The sequence below is a fragment of the Scomber japonicus genome, chromosome 16 (genome assembly GCF_027409825.1).
Source record: "Scomber japonicus isolate fScoJap1 chromosome 16, fScoJap1.pri, whole genome shotgun sequence".
Classification (NCBI taxonomy): domain Eukaryota; kingdom Metazoa; phylum Chordata; class Actinopteri; order Scombriformes; family Scombridae; genus Scomber; species Scomber japonicus.
The window spans coordinates 7,105,520-7,132,602 of record NC_070593.1 but is presented as its reverse complement, the minus strand read 5'-3'; the positions used below and the strand labels follow the sequence as shown (position 1 = coordinate 7,132,602).

At 38.7% G+C, this 27,083-nt stretch overlaps 1 protein-coding gene across 1 annotated transcript; it reads right to left on the bottom strand.

Moving 5' to 3' along the window:
* Positions 1-25,781, bottom strand: vps39 (VPS39 subunit of HOPS complex). Its single transcript, XM_053335934.1, has 24 exons — positions 25,214-25,781; positions 24,242-24,307; positions 24,038-24,102; positions 23,657-23,699; positions 22,846-22,940; positions 21,777-21,875; positions 21,564-21,656; positions 20,614-20,797; positions 18,454-18,574; positions 18,105-18,225; positions 17,657-17,783; positions 16,891-17,033; positions 16,566-16,706; positions 15,553-15,694; positions 13,245-13,331; positions 11,969-12,042; positions 11,510-11,726; positions 10,411-10,539; positions 9,986-10,088; positions 9,566-9,611; positions 8,385-8,534; positions 4,466-4,600; positions 2,186-2,277; positions 1-1,839 (listed from the first exon to the last, which is right to left on the bottom strand). The coding sequence occupies exons 1-24, from the start codon at positions 25,284-25,286 to the stop codon at positions 1,758-1,760; spliced, it is 2,628 nt and encodes an 875-aa protein (XP_053191909.1). The 5' UTR covers positions 25,287-25,781; the 3' UTR covers positions 1-1,757.
* Positions 25,782-27,083: the final 1,302 nt, after the last annotated feature.

The window sequence follows — 27,083 nt, the reverse complement described above, 5'->3', positions numbered from 1 at the left end:
GAAACGCTTGTTTATTACCGATTAAAGCCAGACAGACAGATGGTACCTGCTGGGTCGCCCCTCAGAATCAAATCTGTCATCAACACTCTCAATCTTTATACAATTATACACACAGTGGTACAAATGTTACCAATAATTAAAAAAAAAAAAAAAAAAAAACACAGAACAAAACTCTGAAACAGTCTTAGCAGAGATTGTGTGCAAACCTTTAAGAGCAGAAGAGGAGGATGGTGTTTGAAGGAGCAGGTAAATGCTACAACTTTTTGTGAAAGTTAACTTAAAAAAAAAAGATGTTTTTAAACTTTTGCAACATGCTCAAAACTTCAGAACTATCCGACTTCCAACTTGTTCTATTTAATCCTGAAAAAAGAGCTTCGACGTAACATACATTCATTGCTTGCATTTCCTCCTCCTCCTCATTAAACGTGGGAGGCCTGCTTCTTGAATCACCTCCCATGCGGACGGTAAACAGACTAGTTTTATAACAATATTGCCTTTAAAATGCACAGATCAATCACACCTCTCATCTCTCTTCATTCACATCACTTCCAGTTTCTGTCTGTTAGATGTGTGTCTTATCAATAAATAAACAGGACATCCATCCATCCACTTTTAAAGTGCTGTACTTTTTGTGATCTGCCTTTAAAAAGTTTTACTTCATGAACCTTAAATAAAGCTGGGAGAGAGAAGAAAGAAAAAAAACACAAGTAGAAAATAATACACAAAGAAGAAAGATAAGACAAAAATGAGTTAGAGTGTTTCCTGATAATTGTGATAAACTGTAATTATTCACAAACCTTTAAGACAGTAAACGTGGAAACAAAAAAAACCCACAAAGCTGCAAATATGTTTGCTGAAGGAGTTGCCTCATAAGTGTAAATACAAAAACATACTGCGAGATGAATGATTTGTTTTGTTTAGTCAGTACCAGCACATGCTAACAAAAAAAAAAAAGAGACATCTGACTTCACTGTAAATACAATCTTCAGAGTCACAAAAGGCATTTATTTAACAGTGCTCCAGTAGAGTCTATATGGCATATCAAGCGGTGTTTTTAGGCCTACACAGTGTTACACAGAAGGAGAGGGAGACCGTGAGAGGCAGAAAAAAAAAGAAAAAAAAAAGAAAAACAAGCACAGACTGGAGGCTTGTAATCATCTCCTGGTGAGAACAGGCACTAACTTCTGTTGTCGCAGCTCCTTTTCTGCTGCGCGTCTGTCAATAGCCCCCGTGTTCCTCCGAGTGTAGGGCAGTGAATCCCTTCTAGCATTACAGTGACACATGCTTTTCAAATGTCAAGACTCTACCTCCTCTCTCTCTCTCTCTCTCTCTCTCTCTCTTCCTCCCCTCCTGGTGAGCGACCCCGGACATTCCACCTGTTGCCTCATGCACAGAGAGAATGAAAGAAAGACAGAAAGAAAGTCGCCGCCTTTTTTTGCTTTCAGAAGATAAGAGAAGTTTCTGTTCTGCTTGGCGGGCGGGGCATGAAAACAAATGTGCCACCGGGGGTTAAACTCAGGTTAAAAAACACGTCTTCACTCATGGTTCTGTAAAGGTGCTTTGCATACAAGCGTCCGCTAAATGCCAGCCATGCTCTGGAGATGGAGCCCGCCATTTAACTCGGGCATTTCCAAACAATCTGATATATTTGTAGTTCGAGGATGTCCGAGTGTTGGAGTCCACAGGGAGGGAAGGGAGAGATTAACTGTCTATTACTGAACAGTTATTGTGCAGAGGAAGAGGAGTAGGAGGAGGCGTTACTGCTCAGTAGGACACACGTTGCGGTCTTTGCAGCAGAAGTAATGAACCACCACGCCGTTGGGATACCTGGCGAACGCACTGAGAGAGAGAGAGAGAGAGAGACAGAGAAACAACCAGAGGATGTTTCATTACTCGTTACATGAGAGCAAATGAAAACGGGTTTAATTAAAATCTATGAAGAAATTAACGTGAAGCTCAAGGCATAAAAAACTAAAAACTGCAGGAGAAAAAAAAGAGATAAAATATGTGAAAACAGACTATTCTGTTTATACCAAGTGTGTCATAATCCAACTTTAATGAGGATCTTGATGAGACCCTCCAAATAACTCAGAGAAAGGCAATTAAAAATGAGCCTACTAATGACACAAAACCTGCTTTTTGAGTACAACTTTCAGTTTCTACACAGAGAGAGAAACAACGTTACCTGTTTCCTATTTTCTTCTTGCAGACCCTGCAGGTCTTTTCTTCAGTAATCACACATTTCACCTGCTGGTGGAAGATACGCTCCTCTTGCACCTGTAGACAGAAAATATGACAGTTAATAACCATAAACTATTTGAATCATTTTGTATGTTCACATGTGAGGAAAAGAGCCCGAGGTGACATATTCAGATTGTTCTTTCTGTCCAACCAAAAGCACAAAAGCCACATATTAAGTGTACCATCACATAAGATTAAGAAAAAGCATCACATTGAGAAGCTGGAAGCAGTGAATGTTTAATTAATGAAATACACTTGAGGTGATAGTAGCAGTGTTGCCTCAGTACTGAAAGCATAGCCTTAGATTTTATCCCTAATACTTTGACTTGAGTATTTTGGACCGACTGTAGAACATTAACATCATGAAACACTCAGGATAAAATCTTATTTACAGGACACTGCAATCCTTCTTTTTGTGACATGATGAGAGGTGAGCGGCCATTGTTCTGGAAGAAACAAAAATGATCTTTATTTTTGGGACTTTTATCAGTTCTTTGTGAACTACAGAATAGTTTTATCACGAAATAACTGCTAACAGGATGCATTCAGACCAAAATATTAGCCATGCATGAATAAACACAGAGGGCTTAGGTTAAGAAGCTGTAACGCGATGTGGCGTCGTCCAGAAAGGCCAATCACATACATGCAGTTCCTGGTGGATTGCTTTGTAAAGTGAGCGCTGCATTTCCACTATTTTCCTTACTAACGTCAAAACAAGAGACAAAAATGTCCCGTCTGCGCTGTGATATCCTTCCAGCCATGTAAAATCCTGTTGGTGAATGTTACCAAACTCTGTGCGGTGTTTTGACATGTGATAAGCTTTTAAACGCATTCATGTGTTACTCCAACTGGATCCTACTTTATTATTTCACCAGTGCGTTAAACAACACATCTCCGCTAACAGAGACCACGGAGCTATTTTAACACACGACTGTTTCTGGTCTAATTTCTAACTAAAACATGTCACCTGTGATCAAGAGCTGCAAGAAAACACTGTTTCATATTAAGAAGCAATGAGGTTAAAACCCATTGCACTAGAATACTGCAACATCTTAGATTTCCTCTTTTTAGCAAAGGTTGCGTGATAGATTGTACAACACATCACAAGTATGTGTTGGAGGAAAAAAACCAAACACTATACAAGATGTCATGGGTGCAGACTGATCCACTATAGTGCTACTATCACCTGGAAACTGAATATTTAGAAGGGCCATCGCAAAAAACGCTGGTTGGGCGACTCCGGTTGATCCCACCCACCACGCAGAGTGTCAGCCAACCTGGAGCCCAGCCCTCAGAGCCAAACTCTGGGTGAGCTGACTGAGGCTCGGTAGTAAAAAAGTGATGATGTATGAATAATTTCTCTTGGTTAATATTTAAACTCTCCTGGGTCACCGCTCGGCCAAACAGACTACCTGTGAGGTAACGTAGTTTTACACCAATCGTACAATCTAAAAAGGGGGCGCCCAGCCAGACTTCATTCATAAATCGCAGGTTTAAGAGAACTCCGCTGGAGACCAACGTTGTTTCCTGCCATAATACAAAATAAAGTGTTTTTCCATGTTTCGCTCCATTTGGAAGACACATGATCAGAGTAACACGCCTTGATTTTCACATAAAAAAAGTAAATTACCACATACTGCACTTTTAAGTCACTGTGAATCACCACAGGGTAAATTCCTTCATCATGACAGCCCTCATGTTTAATGACATAAAGCACATCTAACATAAATACAGAGTGTATAAGACATGAGTAACACACTCACTCTAGACATCAGTAATAGAGCCTCGAGCAGAGAGTTGCTGAATTTATCCACGTTGTTCATAAGTTTAAATCTTCAACTTCCTCTCTAATAGTCCTTCATACTGAGAAGGTTGTTTTAGGTTTCATCTATCAGCCAACGCCCACGCATCTCAAGGGTCAGTGAAATTAATCTGTCAGATGAAGGAAAGCGGTTTTGTAGCGGACTCTCTTCTCTGACCTCTGCAGAAGGAAACCTATAAATACTCCCCTCTGGGCAAATATAAAGCCTCACATTATTTTATTAACATCATTGTCAGAGCACAAGAATCAGTTCCCACCAAAACCACATGAAACCACTTTTCCTTTAGGGAGAGTTTTCTTTGACATAAACCATCTATCAGTCACAGCAGCAGCCTAAAAGTATAATCTAATTTACATAAAGCACCATGCATACAGTAGAAAGTCTTCAGCTCCAGGACTCACCCTGAGGAACTCCGCCTGCAGGAGACTCTTCAGCACCTGGTTGCAGCGTTTCCTCTGTGCTTTCTCCTCCAGGACGCTCTCCAGGAAGACCCGGATCTCTCGGATTTGGGTGTTTGCCGGGAGCAGATTGATGGCCTGGAGAAACAAAACCAAACAAAAACATCACTGATCAGACGACAGAAGCTTAAAAGACAACAATGACACTCATTTTATATTCATTATTCTTTAAAATTAGCATTTTCTGTCACAATGGCGGCAATCTTCATGTTCTGCTGACAGAACAACAATATAGTCATTTTCACATTCATTAGAATCATTATTGGAAAGCCTAACATCGCTCATTAATCATTTCAAAATGAAAATATTACATTACTTCCTCTTGGAAACAGTAATTTGCTGTATAACTTGTTTGATTGCCGCTTCCCCAAAATTGGCAACTGCATCTTCTCTTACCTTCAGAGCTAAATTAACTCAATTACCTCGACCGTGTGCTTCTATGTTCAGGGGAACTAAACACAATCAACGTCCAGTTGTCTTCTTGTCCTCTATCTCGGTTTAATTTAATCAAATCAGTACAAATAGCCTAATTACACTCACACAGGCAGCTCTGAGCCGCCAGTGTGTTCTACTGGAAAACAACTGAGAGACAGAGCTGCAATTTAGTTTGTGCACAAATTCATTTAACTCTTTATTTTAGATTCATAAAAGCTTATCCAAACAGTGAGTTAATTCACTGCTATTAAAAAACTAAAATATTACTGAGTTAATGAGAGGAAAAGCTGGAGTACATGCAGTTTGTGTAATATGCTACATAATATATTTTATACAATATATCATCATATAATAAACTTTACTTTAGACTTTCTGACCATTTCTGACAAGCCAACCAGTATTTTCTGTTTTTCCTTGCAAGAAAACCAATGGTCATGATAACAGGTTACAAAGTGCTTTACATCAAGATCGGCAAAGAAAGAAGAGAATAGAAACACAACGAGCACCCAGCTGATCTAATGGGAGCAGGGAGAGTGACCCAAAGTCTGGATGTCAGGGCAGTAAAAGCACAGTCACCTTTATTTTTTAGTTTGGTGCGTAGTGTGTCCAACAGGTTTAGGTTGGATGAGCTAAGTGGCCTCTCTGTAACGTAACGTCTAAACAGCTCTGCAATGCAGGCAGGAGCTAAACTATGCAGCGCCCTAAAAGTGATTAAAAAGAACCTTAAAATTGATCCTGAACGTCACGGGCAGCCAGTGCAGCGAGGCTAACACAGGAGGGGTGATGTGAGAGCTGCAGCCAGTGCTAGTTAATAGCCGAGCTGTTGCATTTTGTATGAGCTGAAGACGTGCCAGGGCAGCTCGACTGGGGCAGGTGAAAAGGACATCGCAGTGAATGAGACAGGAGGAAAATTAGGCCATGAAGGATACGTTTCTATTCTAAGTCAGAGACACCGATAATAATAGTCTTTTTTTGGCAATGAAAAAAACAATAAACAACAACAAAAAACAAATATAACACCAACACTTCCAGCATTATATTTGTAGTATTTGTAGCATTTTAAGGGTCAATAAAGAGAAGCTCAGTTTTGTTAGAATTAAGTTTAAAGAAAGTAGAGAGACGTCCGGTCCTTTATCTCAGGTAAACAGTAATGCAGAGTGTCTAGGTTGCTAAAAAAACATCTGTTATTTGTTAAATATTTGTGGAAGATTAAAGCAGAAAAGCTCTACGTGTCTGGGAATGAGAATGAAAATGAAAATGTTTCACTTTCCCTCAGCAGCTACTTTGCTGAATTGCCCATATTGCTCACAGAGGGCTCCTTAAGCTGCCAGTATGCTCCATCAGTAGTGTTTGTTGGCTGGTTGAACAGCTTCAGAAACCCCTTCCCCGGGGTTGGAGGGGTGGGGGAGACTCAGCAGCCACACTTTTCTCTGTTTTCGCTGTTAATCATTGTCAGGTTAGGCTAGCCCGCAGTCGCTAAGACAACACTTTCCTTTGTCTTGAGAAGCTGCAACATTTATTTACTGACATACTGTAATCTGTGCTGTACGTTTACTGCCAGACTAACAATTTACTGCTAACCTTTTCCTCTGCTCGGCTCGCATTCACTGTCACTCAACTACGCACACATTATGCACGCTGCCCTTTTCCTATAAAAAAGGAGCTATGCAACCAAAAAAAATCCCATGCAAAGAAACAGAGGTTAACGCATGTTATCAAACACTATTGATTTCCAAATGAATGGATACTTTGTGTTATTTCTGACATTAAAAAGATATATTTTTTTGGCCTAGTGGGGGTGAAACATTGCTATATACAAATGTAACTATACATGACTTATTGTGGGTCAAACAATTGTTAAAAAATAGCTGAAAAATGTTAAAAAACTGCTTAAATATGCAAACAAACTGCTTCATGTTAGAAGTTCTGTCTTTAGTTTTGAACAGTATTGTTGCTCTTTATGCTTTCTTGGCAAAGCAGAGTCTGGGAGTGAGGCCAGGGGAAATGAAAGAGGGGTGCCATAAAAGTCAATAAGGGAGCACTAGAGAATCAGAGTGAGAAAGAAAAGACAAGATGGAGAGCTCCTTTCTGTCCCATCTCAACCGAAACGCGCTTATTAAACCTGCAGCGCTTCTCTTTAGACAGGCTCATAATTTGACATGTCTGTGGTCGGACACAGATCAGCGCTGCCTTCCACACACCATCACATCCACTTAAAATCACAGACAACAGAGACCGATACGGTGCGTTTCACAACCAGAACTCAGAACAGCTAAACTTGCTTTTTTTTTTTTTGGACTTTTAAATATTAACAGTGACACAGTGGAGCAGGGGAGGCGTTTCAAAGATAGTGCCGCTGTTCCTTTGTGATAAGATATGGAAGGGAAAAATATACAATGCACTGAATGACTGTTTTCTCCCAGATGTGTGGACGGCGTGGAAGTTTTTTTTTTTTTTTTTTTTTTTTTTTTTTTACAGTTGGCAGCTGTGTCTTATTGAAAAACAGAAACAGCTCTATAAAGCACTCTGGGAATATATTTGCTGTACTCGACAGCGTTTGATGGATTACGTCAAGATGAGTGAAAGCTTTGACAAGGAAAATAGGTCATGAGCCAGTTATGAACAGAATGACTTTTATTCAATTAACTCTTGGCTATTTTAGTTCTGGGTGCAGGGAGTTAAAACCGGTACATGAGAGGAATTTCATCATATTGCAACGCAGCCGCCTCTCTCTCTCTTACTCCCTCTTACTCTCTCTCACTCTCTCTCTCCTTCTCTCTCTCTCTCTCTCAGGAGAGATCAACACCCTGGTGGAAATCTGTTTTTGGTTTATCACAAAGGGAGCAGCATGATTACCCCCTACAGTGCGAGTTGCTCTCATCTCAAATCTAAAAACAACAACTACATCTAATCCTTCAATAAGTTGTGCTTACTTCAGTCACTGCTTTAATTTCATACCAAAATGCCAAACAGCTAAGGTTGCACGATCGCGTTAATCATGTTATTTCATCTCCTTTTTAATCCAGTCGAAACAAGCTGAACCTCATCAATGTCACTGCAACAGCCTGTATGAATTAACGATGATTACCAAATATGAGCGATGGCAAAGAATCAACTAATAATAATAATAATAATGCACCCTGGTTTAAATTAGAAACTAATTCATTGCTTTCTGATTTAATGAGCAGTTTGACGCATCGGATGTGAATGTGCCACGCAGAAAAAGTTTAATTTAAGTTCAAGAATTTAATCCAAGTGTTAGAAGACTCGTTTTTTCTGTGCCTGACAACTCACTCGACATTGACAGACTCGGTCCTGTCATGATGCAGTAAACACATGTTGTACTCCAGAGAGATAAAAATAGATCTATTTATTTGTTCATAAGTCACCCTGGTGAGGAATGAAGCGCTGCACTGCTTGTGTTTACCTTGGTGGTGTTGAGCTTGCTGTGGTGAAGCTCCAGGACCTGCAAGGCTGCCTGGAGGTTGGCCTGTGGCTCCGACAGCTCCATCTTGATGGGCCCCAAGCAGTGGACGTCAGGGGGTGAGAGGTACATCCGCAGCAGAGACAGATAAACCTGCGGAGAACACAATTCAGCTGTAAATACTTTGCGGATGACCTGTGATTTATTATGTAGGCATACAAGGAAGAGAAAAACAGCTTGGGTTTCACAGTAAATGCCAACATACAGAGTCTAGTACAACAACAGGACCACAAACAAATACGATGCTAGACGATAATAAACAACAATGAAGTCCGCCACAGTTTGAAAAACAGGATTCATTTGTGAAAACAAGGATTAAAATAAGCACGAATGATTACATAAGGTTGATTTCAGAGGAAATTAAAATGTCACTATAAATAATGATTAAATTCTACAAAGAATTTAGAGGTTGGTGGCGAGTTTATAAAAGTCAGCCTGGTTTAACTGGTTTAATAAGATAGATAGATGGATGCTTTATTGACCCTTCTCAGGAAATGACTTGGTTACAGCAGCTGCATCCAGTCATGACAGCCACATAAAACATGTCTAAATAAAATAATTACTAAAATACCCAAAAAACTTAATAAAATAAAACATATATGTAATAAATAATAATGAAATACTAGTGCCAGCAATAATAGCAGTGAACATCTAATAGTCAGCATCCTATTTCTTTGTGCCTATCAGAGAAGCAGCACTGATTCAGCCTCCCCTCCTTCTCTCTACTCTCATACATATTCATTAATTTTCCATGGTTCAGTAATTCAACATTTTATATACATAAGACAACATCAGCATTTGTTTCAGGTTAGATGGAGAAAGAAAATTGGAGATATCAGGTGTTTTTTTTTTCTTTTTTTGAAGAACTGGAAATGAGCCTGTGACATAAATAATCCATTTTATTTTTATAGCGCTTTCTGCAAATACAAAGGCACTTAACAGAAGGCAGCAGAGCGGACACAATGAAAACATGGTCGTGATAAAAAACAAAAACAAACAGAACTCTAATAAAATCCAAGAGGACACCAAAAAAAAAAAAAAAACACGATAAAATCAAAAAGGGGAAAAAGGGGAAAGAATCTAAAATGAACGAAACATTAAAATTCACTTAAAAAAATACTTACGTCTTTATTCCCTTCGACTGAACTGTTGTAGTACCGGCGACAGTAGCTGCAGAACACACAGAGGAAATCATTAGCAAAGATAATTTTATTTAACCAGCATGTTCAAAATCAGACAATCAGGAGGGCTCAAATTAGGTCATATGATCTGTTTTGGTTAAAATATAATAATAATAATTTGGGTGTCTGGTAGAAGAAGAAGAAAAGTCTTACAGGGCAGAAACAAACCTCCTACCACTTTCACTATTTTACTCTTTTCAGGAAGGAAATTATCACCAAATTAGCTGCTGGAGTTCTCAAACAGAGCAGGCACAGACCAACATTTGGCTGCTGGTGGTTTGTGTTAACTTCCCAATCTGTAAACAGCAGAGCAGTCTGTGGTGGGTTTTTTTTTTCTTTCTTTTTTTTTTTTTGAGTACTCACTCTTCAGCCATGCGAGTATCTTTCAGGATGTGCACATAGATGAAAAGTGCCTGCTCGTGTTTACCCATCCTTCCTAGAAGCAGGGCCCGTTCCTCCAGGAGGCCTTGGAGAAGAAAACAAGCAAAACAAGGTTAAAGGTACGAGTTACAACATTCGATATAAACACAATATATACACAACCTGGGTGAAACTTTTTCCTATAAATGTAAACATACTGTATATAAACAAGGTATAATAGGAAACACAGGAAATACTGTTTTCTTGTGTTACGTTTCTAAGATGTATAAAAAACAATTTCTTCTATATTTAAGATTTTAATGCTGTAGACATTATTCTCACATTCTTAAACCACTCTTAAGCAAACAGAGAGGGTGTCTTGTTTGTTCGCTGTTCACACATCTGTAATTCTTATGTAAAGTTCTTACCATCAAAGGGAAAGTCACTGATGAGTCTTGCTGGTTCGTAGCTGGAAGAAATATCCAGGAACGACAGCAGCTTGTTCCTGAACTCTCCCAGAGCACCGTCCTCCTTCCCCGCAGCTACTGCTGGAACTCCTGCGACAGCACAGAGGTTGTTATTACAGTATCACGAGCTTGAAACAGTTGGGCATTTAAATTCATTAGTTGATCGATGTAAGATTGATGTGCAACAATTTATATAATCTGTTAATAATTACATTTGTTTTTAAGGTAAAAATGCTTTTCTTAGTCTTTGTCTATATTTTCTGGGATTTTGAGCAGCTGACCAGATTAAAAAAATATATATGAATATTGTAGATAAAAATATAAATTATAGAGCTGAAAACAGGCTTCAATATTAACCAAGTCCAATTTCATTGTTAAGAATCTCAGAAAAACAACATTTTAATATCAGGCTGCAATATGCTTCACAACACAAAATGAAGCAATAACCTGCACCAAGGGCAGATTTATTTATTTAATTAGTTGGCTTTATTAGTTCATTTTGCTAACAGAGTGCACTTTAATGAGCATCCCTGCACATGTTGGCGTGCCTGGTCCCCTGGATGAGCATTAGAAGGCACAAACAGAAAAGATGGATGGACTTCATAATGAGTGCAGACAGGCTCTATTTGCAAAGCAATGAGACAACTCGCTGGATGAGGAAGCAACGGCAAACCCAATCCATATGCAATGATGTAATCACATAAATATCCATTAATACATTACAAATATAATTTACTCCTTTGGCACTAAGTTGATTATCAAAAATTGTGGTGATATTTTGTTAAGGGGCCTGTGCCTTTTAAAAAAAACTCAACATGAGAATTGTAATTGCGCACTTACATTTCAGAAGTTTCCTTTATTTTTGGGCTTTGCTTCAGGTAGATAAAAGTGAACGTTAAGTATCTGACAGTACCTCTAATAACATCTACTGCATCAGGATGAAAATAATGCAATAAGCCTATAATTGCTTATTAAAATTCTAAAATATAGCTTCTATCATTTTCTGTTTTTATAGTGCTAAAAATGGTTTACTTATAAATAAATGTTTTCTTCCTCGTACCTTCTGGCAGTGAGTTGAGGTACTGTTTCATGAGGCTTTGAACCCTCTCCAGGTAGAGCTGGATCAACACATTGTGAAACTCGGGGCCTTTATCGTCCCACACGTAGACGATGTGCTCCAAATACGGGATGGCAAGCTCCTTAAAGCCATCCTTCAGGAAGTTCAGCACCTTGTCTCTGGGTAAAGTCTCCACCTCCGTCAGGTCCTCAGTGAAGATCTGGACAGAAGGAAGTGTTTTAATAACCTACAGCAGAGGTTTCTGCATCGTAAGTGGACGTACGTTACAGCCTGACTTTATAGAGAAAGTGCCGGCTGTCATTATAATAATATCAGGTTATGTAAATGAAGGGTTCTATATAACAATAAATACATAAAACATAAAGCAATTTAGCACATTTAAATGCATACAGAACAAAACAAATAACCTCTTATGACTTTATGTAAATCTCTGTGACCCACCTTTAGCCCATCTTCAGGGCAAATCTTAAGTACCCAGGGTGAAAACTCAAAGATTATGCCGAGATTCTCCACTCCTGTGTGGGAAGATTACAGCAGATAATCAAGTTTAACTTCACCAAGGAGGAAAACGAGCAAGGATGGAGACACAGTACATGATTAAGCCTGTAATCAGCTCTAAGGAGTCGCAGCACTTTACCTTTAGGAACTGATTACAACAATGATTTGATGTATTTAACCCAGCTAGTCCCAGACAAGATGTAACACACAATATCACCATTATTGTAAATGCTTAATTTTCTAACATAAAAGAAAGTTCAGTGAGGTTCAAACTGAATTTATGGAAAAATATTAAGAAATATTCAAAATATAATAAGCAAGATGAACAGTTTGTGGGCTTTTAAATAAAGTTTATATACTTGAAAACAAATTATTTCCAGGTAGACTCTTGTTTGGAGTGTTTTTGGGATGTTTACATTATCACAAACAGTCCTAAAATGACCTGGTTTTATTTGTCATGGAGAAAGAAATTGAGATTATTCTTATCATTGCTCTATTGCTATTATTGTTACCATTTTACTGCCTGTAACTGAGCATTGTTACCATGAACAAATAAAACAACTGTCAAGGACACAGCTTTGATATTTTTGTCAGTAGATCTGATTTCACAAGAAATTTGCTATTGAGAAATCACAGATTGGAAAACATGTGAAAGACAGATGGAAATAAAACAAAACATTTCTCTCCCAACACGTTTATTCTAAAGCTAAAAGAAAAGTTAAGTTTTTAAGGAAGAGTGTCTTAATAAAACACACAGGCAGTAACAACACAACAGGCATTAAAAAGAGCTTCTGGAGACCATTTCCCTCATGGCCTCACTCTACACGAGATAATTACTCAGTAATTATACCACTGTGTCATAATTAATTCGACACTGATATGTTTAACAATATCAAACACATTACTTTTAAACTGCCAATTTCCCAGTAATTACAGTACTTATATTGGCATCACTGGAACACAGATACAAACTAGTTACACAGCAAGTAGTGACACACATGGCGCTTTTAGGCAGTTCGAAACCTACCAAAGGCTGCAGAACATGCGACAGATGACGATTATATGTTTTATCCAACATTCCCAATTAATCACTGTGAAAGGTTTCTCAGAGGTTTTCCCAAAATCCCACCCTTGTCCTCCAACAAATTCAAGATATTTAGTAGAGATGATAACTTTGAGATTAAGTTAAAACAGATTTGAGTTGGCCGTTGAGCCTTACCGAGCCTTTGGAGGTACTGCACTGTTCGCTCGTGGCCCTTCAGTGGAGAGTTGGCCTTGGTGGACTGGTCAAGCAGCACCTGCAGAGCTGTGAAAGGGCAATCAGGGTGAAGAGGAGTGAAAGGAGGCGAGTGAAAAGGGGAACAAGAACAAAATGTGGGATAAATGTGAGTGATGGAAAGTAGCACGACGTCATCTACTCTGCTGTACGCTGCGTTACATAATTCCTCTGTCAACAGAAATTGGACAGAGCACATGCACGGTGTTAATTGGTGAACGGGAACAGCTGGTTTGAATTGGCAGAGGCAGAGACAGAGTGAGAGAGAGAGACGGACTCGAGCAGCATGACATCACAAGCACAAATTGCAGAAGGTCTATTAAAACCAGCCGCGCTCAGAGCGAGAACAGCCCGCAATCTGCTGCGAAACGCGGCCAAAACCAAATAACATTAAGACAGCTCAGATCTACGACGATGACGAGTCGACCACATGCAGGAAACCTCCTCTGAGATAAACTGTGTAAGCCTGAGAGAGTAGGTCCACCCTGTGCCTAGAATACAGCTTTGTTACAAGGCCAAAAACTGGTACCTATTGAATTTGAACATAATGGAACAATTCAGCACACAATGGCTCTTGTATTTCAATGAGGAGGTAATGAAGAGACCGCTGACAGAGGCCAACGTAGGTCTGGCATTGAACGAGCCGACATTTACATACTGAACCCTGAATTCAACATCCTAATTGAAAGAGAGATCAGGAACAGATGATTCAATGTGCTTTATTGTTATTTTTTAAGTTGTCATGCCGAGGATTGAAACAGATAAACCTCACAGTTAAACTCTGATATCAGTCAATATCCAGTTGATTGATTACACTGCTGTTTGATGATTTCTGACTTGAAATAAAACATTAATCTTAATGGACATTTCAAAAGGAAAGAGATTCAAGATTAATTAAAAAAACTTCAGTCAATATGAAGGGATTTTTAATTTTTCGGAAAGCACGTAGCGAGACGAGGGGCTGTCGTTACAGAAGAGAGCAGACTTCATAAAGAGAAACTTTACTTGTATGTATTATCAGATGCAGTTTTCTTGTTTGATTTTTTCACAGATGTCCTTCGACAGAAAGTCTGGGAAAACGTTCCTTGTAATGTACAACAAGCTATTGTTCAATGTTTTTTTTCCTTAATTCAAAAAATATTGAGAATGTATGAGAAAAATCACAGAATAAATCTGTTTTTTATTCCAAGTAGTTTGAAAAGGTTTTTTTTTTTTGGCAAATAAAAAGTTAAACATAGGAGGAGTCTTGGCTGCAATTCAGCTTTTTCTTCTAGAAGCAACAGGGCTTTATTATATTAAGGTTTACTAAGTTGATAAAGTTGCCTCTGCCTTGAATTAAAGGTCAGTATAAATTCCTTGAGAATAATCGCAGACTTCTGTTCATTCATCCAGAAGAGAGACAGAGACACACTGAGAGACAATCTGACTGAAACCTTTTAAATTCAATGTTCAGTTTACAGTGTGCACATATGTCTGAATGTGATTATAGAAATTCCTGAGGTATACATGAACATAGTTTAATGTATAATATATTTACCACGTGACTAATTTCTGTTATTGAATGAACTTATCCACATTTTGTTTCTTTAATATGCATTCTGCTATCTATTTGCTTATGTAACCAACAACAGCTCTCACGCACAGATGCAAAAAATAGGTAATTTTAACTTGCATTTGAACTCCAGAGAGTGAAATACCTGCCTGTTTTCCAGGGGAGTCAACAACAGATGAAGGTTAATAAATCCTCTACATTTCAATGACTTATTACACCATGAATCACAAATAACAAAATGGAATTCAAATTGTTTTTACAAGGAACCCGAGCTCAGTACAAATACACAGATTAAGACCTGGAAAATACTATATATCATGTTTTTGAGGCCGATACAAAAATCACTTTGTCAATAAAGGATTTTATTTTACGTCATGCAGATCACTTCCATAGTTTGATTTTGGTATAAAAATTCAGCTTATAAATATTGACAGTTTTCAGATGTTTGTCTGTGACTCACACCACCTGTCAGAGCCAAAAAAGCTTAAAACTACATTTTTAGGTTTTCTACAGAGTACAGTCTGTACTCAAAACAGATTTAATTGGGCCTTTATAACAGTGAAACTGAATGTAGACACCTCAAAGTGTCTTACACCCTTTCAGATCTTATGGAACAAATTAAGATTCAACACTTCATTAAACATGTGATATATGTGATGGTTTGCAGCACAGGTGCTACAGCACCAGGCAGACTCTTACCTTTCTGGTGCAGGCCCTTCTTCTCATAGAGAATAATGAGCTCACTGTATTTGTGGGCCTTCTTCAGGACGTACTCGCTCTCCTCAATGTGGCAGTGGTTGTTCTCCAGCCGAAGGAGGGGGGACACCAGGGCCACGTTGGTCTAAACATGGGAGGGGAAGAGCAGATTACACAACATCATTCCCAAACATGAATGCATCCAACACTTTACAGCTCAGTTTGTGTTTCACCCAAAGACTACAAGAGGATGACTTCATAAATTAGTTCCTCCTTTCTGCTTCAGTATGTTTATTGTTAAATAATCTGGTGCAGACTCTTGTCAATGTGAAGCACGCACTAGCTGAAAGGATACTCCAGACACTCCAGCATCATCTCCGCCTTCCCATCTGATTAGATAGTGCTTATTCTAACTCTAAAAAGGTAAACACCTGGTGGAATTTTCCTGGAAGCCCAGACAACCTGAACTGGCTTGTATCAGCACAGAAGAACAGCAGAAAGACTTTGAGGTCCACCCCAAACTGCCGTGCTCCTCACACAGAGCCCAATCATCCTGCAGAGAAACTTACATTGGCTGCTTTTATCTGTGATCTCATTCCTCATTCCAACACAAGTTAGTGCTAGACCAGAGATGAGGTTTGACACACAGACTACCTGGTAAATAGAAGGTTTTGCTTTGATGCCCAGGCATCTGTTTCCCTGAATCAAAACCAGACCGGCTTTTATTACAGCTACTACACCTGAATGACCCTTAAACTGTGACCCAGTTTTTGTTGCTTTACAGTAAACGTGTGAGGTCAAGTTAATTGCCAAGTGTTGCTGTGCAGTTTTTGCATTTACTAACTTATTCAAATCATTTTTTAGACAATAGATCAGTTATTTTTTTAAGAACAACAAGAGCTTCTCACTGTGCAGAGTGCATGCTGTAAATTTAGAAAGACAGAATTACAAATATGGTGTAATGATTTATGTTCTGAAATGTCTTCATGAAAAAGAGAAATGCAAGATAGTCTTACATGCAGGTAACACTTCAGCAGGGTGGTATCAATGATCTGAAGGAGCTTTTTGCGGCTTTTAATAGTGGGTGTGCCCTCCATGAGTGGAGATGTTGTGGAGGGGTCAGAGTCATTCAGCTGTTTAACAAGGTGGCTGCGTTTCTGTGAAGAAGGAGAAAGAGATTTTGATTGCACAGTTATTACTGAACTTAAATTCATTTACACTTTTCTTGACCATTTTATATACTTTTAGTCTAATATAAACCGTAGGCTTTTGTTAGTTTGCCTCAAATGAGATGCTCATTCAAACATTTTTATAATTTTTTCCAGTGTTGTAAGGTCAAACCTGGGTAAGATAATCAATTAGAGCGAGATGAGCCTTCTCCAGCTCTGCCCCAGACAGCGTAGGCAGTGGGTTGGGATAGTGCAGCTGCTTGCGATAGTCTGACGGGAGCAGGTCCGGGTACAGCCCAATGACGTGGGTGGGATCTGCAAAGCACAGGAGGAGAAATGTGTTGAATTGTATTACACATATGATACTTTGTTTAGTAGTCCTTGATTAAAAGGGAGTTTAGAGGACAGAGTTTATATTACAAAGAATTACCATGACATATACAACACAAAGAATCTCAGTTTATCAGACTTGAAATCAAGACCTGATTAGAGTAAAAAAAAAGAAAGTTTCACACAGACACATGATGTGACATCATTATATTGGAAAGTCATATGTAAATAAAAATATTCAACATAATATTCACAATAAGAGACAGATGTTTGATAAGTTCAAGAAAAGAGAAAAAAGCAGAATAAACCTGATATAATTATGACCAGATTTATCTTAATCAGGCTGCTCTAAATGAATGCAGATCATAACGGTGGTTCAGTATCACCAAATAGGGACAAATTGGGTCACTTTATCGAACATGACTATCTTCCAGTGGTGCACTTTCAAAAGTCTAAGCTATCAGGCAGTTAATGTGTATTCCTACTGTCCTACATTCCTACACTCTTGTAGTGAATAGCAGCAGTGTGTTAACTTGATCCAGGTCTGGTTGTGTTTTATAAACATTTGCCTGAACAGACGAATCAGGTGTTCACTGTGAAAGGCGTACCTGTGCCGAGTTTGGCAAAAACCTGCATGGAGTCATCAAATCTCTTCTGGCAAAACAGATTGAAGGCGTAGAGATTCTGGATGTGATGTATCTGCTGCTTCTTATCACCATCTGAATCGTCCTTCATCTTCTGACAGGAAAAAAAAAATAACATGACCAAAAAATTCATCACGCTACAGCAAAATGTCTCCAGAATGCCTCGATTCCAGGAACGCAAGACCAATATGAACGGCCTTTTTTTTATTCTTGGAAATGCTCCTGGAAAGCTAGATTACTTGATTGGCTGAATATAAAGTTAAAAGCTGTCAGTATTTTACAGTTTCAACGTCCTGCCACTAATCAAGATAAATGATTTTTATGTTCCCATCCTCGGAGCTAAAGCACAGATTGAATCTGCAGGATTTTAATGACATGGCCTATTAGTGAAGTGAGTGATTCTGCTACTCACCGCCAACTGAAGAGCCAACTCAAACTGCTTGTCCTGAAGAAGCTGTCGTATCTGGCTGGCTATTGACACGGGAACCAGGCGCCACACAAAGTGGTTGCTGGCTACGTACACAATATTTGGCCTGTGAAAGACAAGAGGGGAAAACAAGACAGAGAAATGGTTGTGACTGACATCAGTATCTGAAATTAAAGGAGATGATAATGAATGTAGGTGTTCTTTTAAGTGTGTCAAGCATAAGAACCAGCATCAAAACAGACCACCATTCATTACCTGAACAGCAAACATATACTTTAAACTCCTTCTACAATGATAGTTCCACAGAAAACCCAACAAAAATTACAACCCTCACCCTGCCGAGGTGATGAAGCGAGGTCTCTGCAGCTCCACGCTTTGCACAAGCAGCCTCGGCTCAAAGGTCCGGATCTCCACATACCGAGGGAGAACTGCTATGATGTATGGAGGCTGGTGCTCTGAGAACATTAAAAAGAGAGGCAATGGTGTCAATTTGTGATGCATGTCAACTGATCAACGGTTTGCAATAAAAATAATACTTTTGACATCTTCTGCAAGTCATTAAGGTAACTTCTTTGAAATAATATTAACAGACATTGAAAAGGACAAAGGAACATGTGCAATAATTGATCTCAAACTAATTAACATGGCCTTATGAAGTTTTGATGTTCCAATTAGGGCCACAACTGACAATAATATTCATTATCGATTGATGTACTTTATCTATTATTCTGTGTTCTGTGAAATGTCAGTAAATCATGAAAATGTCAGTGACAGCCTCTCTTTTCAAAATGTTTTGTTTTTGCTGACAACTGGTCCAAAAAAAATTTGTTGCAGCTCTACTTCAAACATATACTTTCTGTCTGTCTGAAGATCAGGTGTCTCTATTGTGGAGTGGAGGCCTTGAGGCTAATGAGGCAGGAAATCTAGCCTGAGACAGCTATCTAGACAGGACTGATGCTGGCCTCTGGATATAGGACAGATTTCGCCCACAGGGAGAGCTCAAGCTCTTTGCTCCAGCCACGAAAAGTGAGAACAATCAGTCAGAAGTATTCTAAACTGAGTGAGCACTCATCCTCTCCTGGCACATGCCAAAGCCACAACGTTGACTATATCAAAACGAGGAAATTGCAAACTGTATGAAACCACTGCTTGGAGGCTTCATTTCCCCCTTTATATTGTTTCTTTCAGCATTCCAATGAGCGCAGAAAGAGGATCCGTAAAAGACAATAGGCATCGCTTCTGTCACAAAGTTCATTTGTAAAACAGACCTGTGATGTCTTTGTCACAAGATAAAAAAGATCTAAAACTGTCTTTCCTGAGCTGACATGTGGAAAACAGCCTCACAGACAGAACTGGAAAGAATCAATCTGCACAAGGAAAGATTAAGGAATGGAGACAGACAGCAGCTGGATGACAACGACTGATAAAACAATGGCGGCGGTGCTGCTTAGGCCCAATTCTTGACAAGGCTAATGTGTTTAGGGTTAGTTTGTTTCAGCATCTAATCACTGTTATGTCAGCAAACTCCCTGAATCAGAAATGAATAGACTTTACAGAGAGGCATAGTCCACATTCAGCACATAAGGTTTTCACCCATCAATAAAATTTAATGTCAGCAATTTGACAACTTTACAGTGAATGCTGCTTATAATTTTAAACCTTACTATTATTAAACAGGAACTGGAACTTTTATCAACAGATGCCAAGTTTAGCAAAGAGGATGTAGATGTAGATCCAGCTCACATTATGCTCAACGTCATGGTGATGGTTTCCAATTTTATTTCAGATGTTAACTACGTTTTCTAATCTGTGTACAAAACAAAAAACCTGCGTGTAACCTAGAATTTCTCTGTAATGTAGCGTATTATCATTGGCAAGCTATTTAAATGTTTGATGGTATTATTTTATTTATAGTAGTGAATGTCCTTGGCAGAATCAATAGATGTTTGTGCATGGGAGACTGTAAATACAAAGCTATCTGTGATTGAGGCGGCTAGATTTAGTGTGTGTAATGCTGCTGTAATGCAAAATATTTAAGTTTAACTGTTGAACTTGAGTGATGATGTTTTTTTTCTCTGGGTGAAATGAACTGCCAGGGGTGACACATTTTGGCAAAACACCTATCCCACATAGAGATCTGGAGCAGGGTTTTTTGGCTCCAGTTATTCCGCATGTGTGCGTCCTTTTGACTTTCCTGTCACTTTGTATTAGTATCTGATACAAGTTAATTATAGCAAAGACATGAAGCTAAAAAAAAAAAAAGAGGAAAGAACAGAAATAGCAACTTAGACTGGGCATGAATGAGCTTGTTTTGAGTGTTAGCAGAAATATAACCCAGTAAGCAACTATGAATCTCACAGTCTATAAATTCAGTGTAGAAAACTGAAATATCCTCAAAACTAAGTGTAGAATCACATAATACTTGTGTTATATATTGCACTATTGAGTGTGTGCAGAAGTCTTCCTTGTCCTAGTTTTTCTGTCTCTTTCTTACCCATTGCTATAGGGATGTCTGTCCAGTTCAGAGCACACTTCTGAGTGCAAACACCCTCTTCATTTAGTACCACAGTCAGATCATCCTGCCCCACCGCCACCTTCCCATCAGCCAGCGGGGCAACCAGAGGCTCCAACTGCTTCCCAGTGGGAAAGAGTTCCTTTATGGAGCCCCGTCCATCCATCTATTTGACAGAAGAGATAGTGCGTGTGAGCCAAAAGCCACAGAACCTCTTAATAATATCTTATTTACATGAACATTATTTGTAAGGTCAGCTATGAAGTGCTTTACTGATTATGCTAGCAATAACACTACCAAGCATTTACTGATAATACAGTAAGAATATCAGAAGTACAAAGGGATGAGCCCAAAATAAACACAGAAACTCACAGATAACACAACAGACAGGAATTTATTATATAACCGTCAAGGCTCAAAAATGTTTTCAGAAGTGTTATGAGAAGATCATTTTAAAGTGATACTGTCTCTGAAACACTGACTTCCTGTAGACTTGAAAGGTAGATTCAAAATGTTTGTAGTTTCACCTTCCCAGAGAATAATAGATTCAAGCAAGTTCATGTGTGAGTCACAACGCAGTCAAGCTCGATGATAAGGTTTCATTTCATTTTAGGGAAACAAAAGTGTTTAGAGTGAACTGAGCATACAGATGAACACTGTGGAAGTGAATTATGTTTGGGGGGTGGTTTAACTGGTTTCTAAGGGTTTTTCTTCCAACCATAGTTGCCATTATACCAATTTTAACAGCCATGAATCCAAACTGACTACAGCATCTGTTCTCTTAAACAAACCACAAAGCCATCTATCAAATTTACAGATCAGAGTGTCACATTCAAAATACAGGATATGTGTCAAACATCAATGCAAGTTGTAAGTAGTGACAGATGAGCACAGCTAAGCGCAAAACACTTCTCCTCTTCTAAAGCACATACCCGAATGAGGTAATAGTCTCGTTTGAAACCGACACATATGGAGTTTTCACACCACGCCATTGACTTCGGAATATCTGGTGCACCAAAATCTCCCTGAAAGCCAAAAAGAAAACATTAAGATGTCTATACTGTGTCAAACGACTGGAAAAAAAAAACTTCTTTACTTGGATCATGCTGCAATGAGTCACATCTCTTGATATATTTTATTTTTACCTGCAGCTCATGAAACTCCCGATCCTTCCAGTAATACATCTGGAGTTTCTTTTTCACAGCGACACACATTCTCAATCTTTCCTCTCCTGGGCTGGTTTGCTGAAGACAAAAGAGACAAAATATACAATTCATGGCTTTAAATCTGGGAAAATATGAGTGCAACACAGACATTTGGGAACTAGAGGGAAAAAATACTGTTATGACTGTCTTTTGGATACAACAATTTTGCCATAAAATTTAATGGGATAGCACAATGTTTTTTAATGTTAAGCCCATTTACTGCAAATGATGTGTATCTTTCACACTTAGATACACATCACACCTATATTGTCAAGCACATTGTGTTACATGTGTATGCATGTGTTTCTGTCTTCAAGGCATCCGCTGTGTCATTCACTGACTTGACAAGTGCTTGAGCTATGTAATCCCTAACAATGAACATCATATCACAATATATTAGTGTCTGTGGGGCTTTTTTGAAAGACTGTCTGTGTGGTGTGTTTATGTGCTTATTGAAAACAGCAGCATGTGTGTTGATACAGCCTGAGGAAGAGCAATTAACCTGACATGCTAGACAGTAACCACTACTCTTATGTCTTCTCTTCTTTTGTTAAATCATTAACTCCTAATGCATTCTCTAAAAGTATTCAATATGACGTGTAACCTTAATCTTAAGCCTTTAAGGTCCTAGTTTTCCCAAGCAATATGAAATGAACTGTAGAAAAGAGCTACCTACAACATAGGAAACAATCAGTGTATTCAAAAGTCTGAAACATTATGGTGAAAATGTAAATTACTGTATATTGTACATATGTTCTTATATATGGGCAGAGGAGTGCAAGACACTGGTTATGATCTTGTAATAGTATGTTTAAAGAATTTATTTCAGCAGCTCACTCAAAGCTCTTTGAGCGTAAAACAGCTTCCAATTACGACACTCATCTGCCTTCTCAGTTCACTAACTTATAGCCATATGATTTTGATACTGTGCATGACCACATTAGCAGCACTGTATAATAACAGTAGTGCTAGTATACTATTCACTAACCACAAGGGGTCTGGAACTGACCTGCAGGTCACAAGCGAAGAGCGTGGCTCCTTTGGCTTTGGACACCACAGTGATCTGCTGAAAGGTCAGGAGGTCATGGACGTGGATGTTGTTCTCTGCAGGAGAATTAGGATGGAGAGAGGAGATGAACGCTATGCTGTGTGTTAGTACACACGAAAAGATTATAGTTACACACCTGAAAAATGTAAACATTAACACTAAACAGATGCAGACTGAGTGCAAAGCAATCTTTTAAATTAAAAAAAAGCATTAAGGCACATTTAGTCTGTGCAACAAAAATGATCGTGTAAGTTTATTGCGTGTCACATTGTGCAAGAACCAGATAAAATCTTGGTTACAATCTGTGTCAGACTGTACGATATTAATTTGAGGCAGTTAGATTGTGTGCTGCATGCATGGTGAATCTTTGCATTGCAGTTCACATCATCCATCTGCACTGCTACTTTGTTTTCATTTCACCTCCATTGTTTTGGCTTTTGTGTGTTATTGACAAAGGAGAAAAAGTGTGTTTCCCCCTTAAACTTAATTTAAAAAGTAGCACTTAAGAAATGTAATTAAGGCTAGAGTATCCTGTGTCATCTTATGTTGTATTGTGATTGGTTTTGTAGATGTGGGGTGTAGGTGCAATCACACTGTGACAATTTGGTCTTAAAATTCTCACACTCATCATCATTCATAAAAGTCTTTCCACAAAATCAGTTGTTCGTGCACGTGTCTCACTGTGAGATCTCAGACCAACGTTCTGGATTGACAACCAAAGATTTGACCACATTTCTCTCACAGTTGTCAACTTTAGTCTCTGACAACTTACCCAGAAGACTGACAAGAATTTTGTATTGTGAGACGACGTAAAGCTGTGGAAAGAGTAAGAAACACAAATTAACCACAGATCTAACAGACACTCGTGTGAACATTAATAATAAAACAAGGCTGATCTGAGCCATCTTAATAATATCTTTTGGTACTTTAAATCAGCATACTGTATGATTAAGTTTTGGCATGTGTGGGATTCCCAGCATCTTTCCAAGAGAGAGAGTTGGCAATTGGCAATATTTCAGAGATAAATAAGGATTTGTGGTCCTATAAACCTTAATGTGTAAGAGTTGAGATGCTTTTTTCCCTTCTGCGTTTTTATTTATGCAGAAATTAAGGTCTGTGTTTAACTAAAATATCTTTCTGTAGTCATGTCTACCTGCTGAATCTTCTTTGAGAAGTTCTTATTGGATTTCTCCAGCGTCACTTCAAACCGGTTGGTGCCTAGGGAAAAAAAGAGAGACACGTTTATCCAAAATGACGCAAGCATTTATTTGAAGCAGGGGACGGTAAGTTGAGAGGGTCTCTGAAAATATACAACAAGGAATCAATTGCATCCCACATTCTCCTTGACTCTTTGTACCTGCATCCTTCTTTATTCGGTAGAGGAGGAGATGCCCTGGCTTTGTTCCAACAAGCAGCCAGTCCTCTGTGGGAATATAAACTCAGAGTCAGCGGCAGTTCAAAGGATGCTGTGAGTCATTTCAGGCATATTACACCATCAAACATGACTATTTTCAATCAGAGTCTGAGCTGTGACATGCTTGCAGGAAGATCATTCAGGTCAGTGCCAGTGGTGATATAAACTATAACTTCTACACACGTGAGACACCTGAGACTTCCACATCCATACCTGATTTATATTGCTTGATGTGCAGTTGTTGTGTTATGTGTGTAAGGTGTCCTTGAGTGCTTTGAAAGGCATCTTTGAATAAAATGCATTATTACTATTAATCGACTAATAGTTGCAGCTCTGCCATCAAACACAAATACTCAGTCATCAGTCAAAGTCTGAGCTGTGAAATGCTTGCAGGAAATCAGTCTTGTCAGCTCCACTGGTGACATAACTCATCACTTCTAGACAAGTTTGACACCTGAGACTGCATTTCAATTAACTCCCAAAGGGAGAGCTCAATGTCAGAGAGTAGCTCAGGGGCATTTTTAACAGAGTAGATGTCATTTCAGTAGATGTATTCTGGAGCCTTATAACAGGTGTTTTGACACTTTGATTTTATAATTATATCCAGAGGAAGCGTTTGGCCCCACATTACAAATTAGAAGATATCAAAAAGCTAAATATAGAAATTGATGATTTATATATACATTAAATGAATCTACTGATTTTTGACATGGCAAAAGTGGGAGGTCCAAGTTCATGCAGCCTGTCTTATACCCTAATACAAAACTTTTTCAAAACCTAATCACCCAATTCAAACCCAATCCAGGCCAGGAAAACATTTTTTTAAATTTTATAACTTTTCCTGGAATTTCATGACTGCTGGGAACCCTATAGTAGCTGATACAGAGATATTAAATAAAAATGTAAACAACTCACCCCAGGCCGCCAGACAGTCAATCTGGAGAGGAAGCTTCTCCAAAATAGGCACTGGTTCATACGCGTCATGCATCTTGGATGTGATAATTAGTGATTCAATCACAAAAAAGCAAAACAAAAACAAAAACCCACCAGCTCTGATAGCGATAACGACCTACAATATACTGAATCTGTCACGGTGGTGGTACGCCTTTACCTTTATGTGTCGCCATTAACCACCTGAGCAGTGGAGCAGTACAGTGTAACAACAAGCAGTAAGTAAGTAAATTAGCTTAGGTGTATCCAGATGTCTAAATCAATGTAAAGCTATGCAGTTTGGCTTGTTATGAAGCTATTTCTCGGATCAAAACAACAGCTGATCCGCTACCAAGCTAGCTCGCTAACCTAGAAGTTGACAGGCAAGCTGCTGCTGCTGCTGCTCTTAAACATGATTATTCTCACTTCATGGCGGCTGAAACTCGAGCAGAGGCAAGAAGACACTATCTAAGGTCGACGACGGCTCACGTTATTAACTTATTATAAATATTAGCGGACTTTGTGTCGGCCCGCAGCAGTGAGTTAACCTCGTTAGCTTCATGCTAACTTCCTCCGTTGTGTTGACGACGGCTGCGCGAGGCTGTGAAGGTTTGACAGGCACGTGACTGGAGTCAGTGCGCTCACGAGGAACGCATTAAAGGTGCAGCGGCTGCTAAACCGAGAAACCGGGGGTCAAACATGCGACCCGGGGGCCATAACTGGGCCGCTGAGGGGTCTGATCCGTCTTCTTTACCTTTGTTTGTTTGTTTCTTTTTTCCTTCTTTACATATTTTCCTTCCTTCCTTCCTCCCTTTCTTCCTTCCTTGTTTCTTTTTCCTTCCCCCCTTCCTTCTTAACATCTTTTCCTTTCTTCTTTCCTCCTTCCTTTCCTCCTTGACAAATAGTAATAAACTGTTTTTTTTCATAGTCTGTGACTGTGTTGATATTGAAATATTAAAGCAACATTTTTTCCACTGTAGGTGTCATTTCAAAATTGAGAAAAAGAGCTCTTGTATTTAATAATAATAACAATAATATAATAGGGTGGAGTAGTGTAATGTGGGACACCTAAGCTCCAGTGCATGTATCTCTTTTTCTACAACATTAAAGTGAACATGATTGGTGTTGAATCCAAATAGAGGTGTCATGTAATAGAAATCATATGACTTGGTGGGTATGATCATTCAGTCATTAAATGGGGGCAGGAAAATAGTCAAACAGGAAGTACCTCTTGTGAAGTCCACTTAAAGGTCAGTGACATTTACACAAGTCAGAATGGCAAAAAGTGTCCCACATTACCCTAATCCACCTTAGTAATATTAATAATAAATGTATTCATAGAGAGGTAAATACAATTTGGTATGATTATTTTATTATATTTTATACTACTATTGTTTTTATGGCTTTTTTACTTATTCATTGTTCTCCATTCTTTTTTATTGACACTCTTCTATTTTTACTGTCCACTATGCTGCTGCAATAATGTAAATTTCCCCATCGTGGTAGTAATAAAGGAATACAAAATCTTATATCTTAAATAATGCTGTATTCCAATTTAACAAAATACAAAAAACATTTTCTTTTACAGTACAGTACTTCAGAGATTCATTCTATGCTTAATAAAGAAAAGACCAGACAGCACCTGACTGCATTAAATCTAGAGAAGCTGAGAATCTTGTTGTTGTCTGTGTTGTTTCAGGGTGCATAGTTACATTAGCCCTGCACCATCCAGCAAAACTAACATTACCTTTTGGACTGTGTACACACTAAAATTACATTTTAAAAGTCACCAGTCCCTTGTGAAGAAAAGACAACATACTTATACACCTGCACACTAAACATTCATAGTAAACAC

Coding starts and splice junctions, on each gene's coding strand:
- vps39 (XM_053335934.1), bottom strand. CDS start 25,286: ATGCATGACGCGTATGAACCAGTGCCTATTTTGGAGAAGCTTCCTCTC. Junction 21,876..22,845: donor TCTTCGCTTGTGACCTGCAG/GTCAGTTCCAGA, acceptor TTTTGTCTTCAG/CAAACCAGCCCAGGAGAGGA. Junction 15,695..16,565: donor TGCTGAAGTGTTACCTGCAT/GTAAGACTATCT, acceptor TCCCATGTTTAG/ACCAACGTGGCCCTGGTGTC.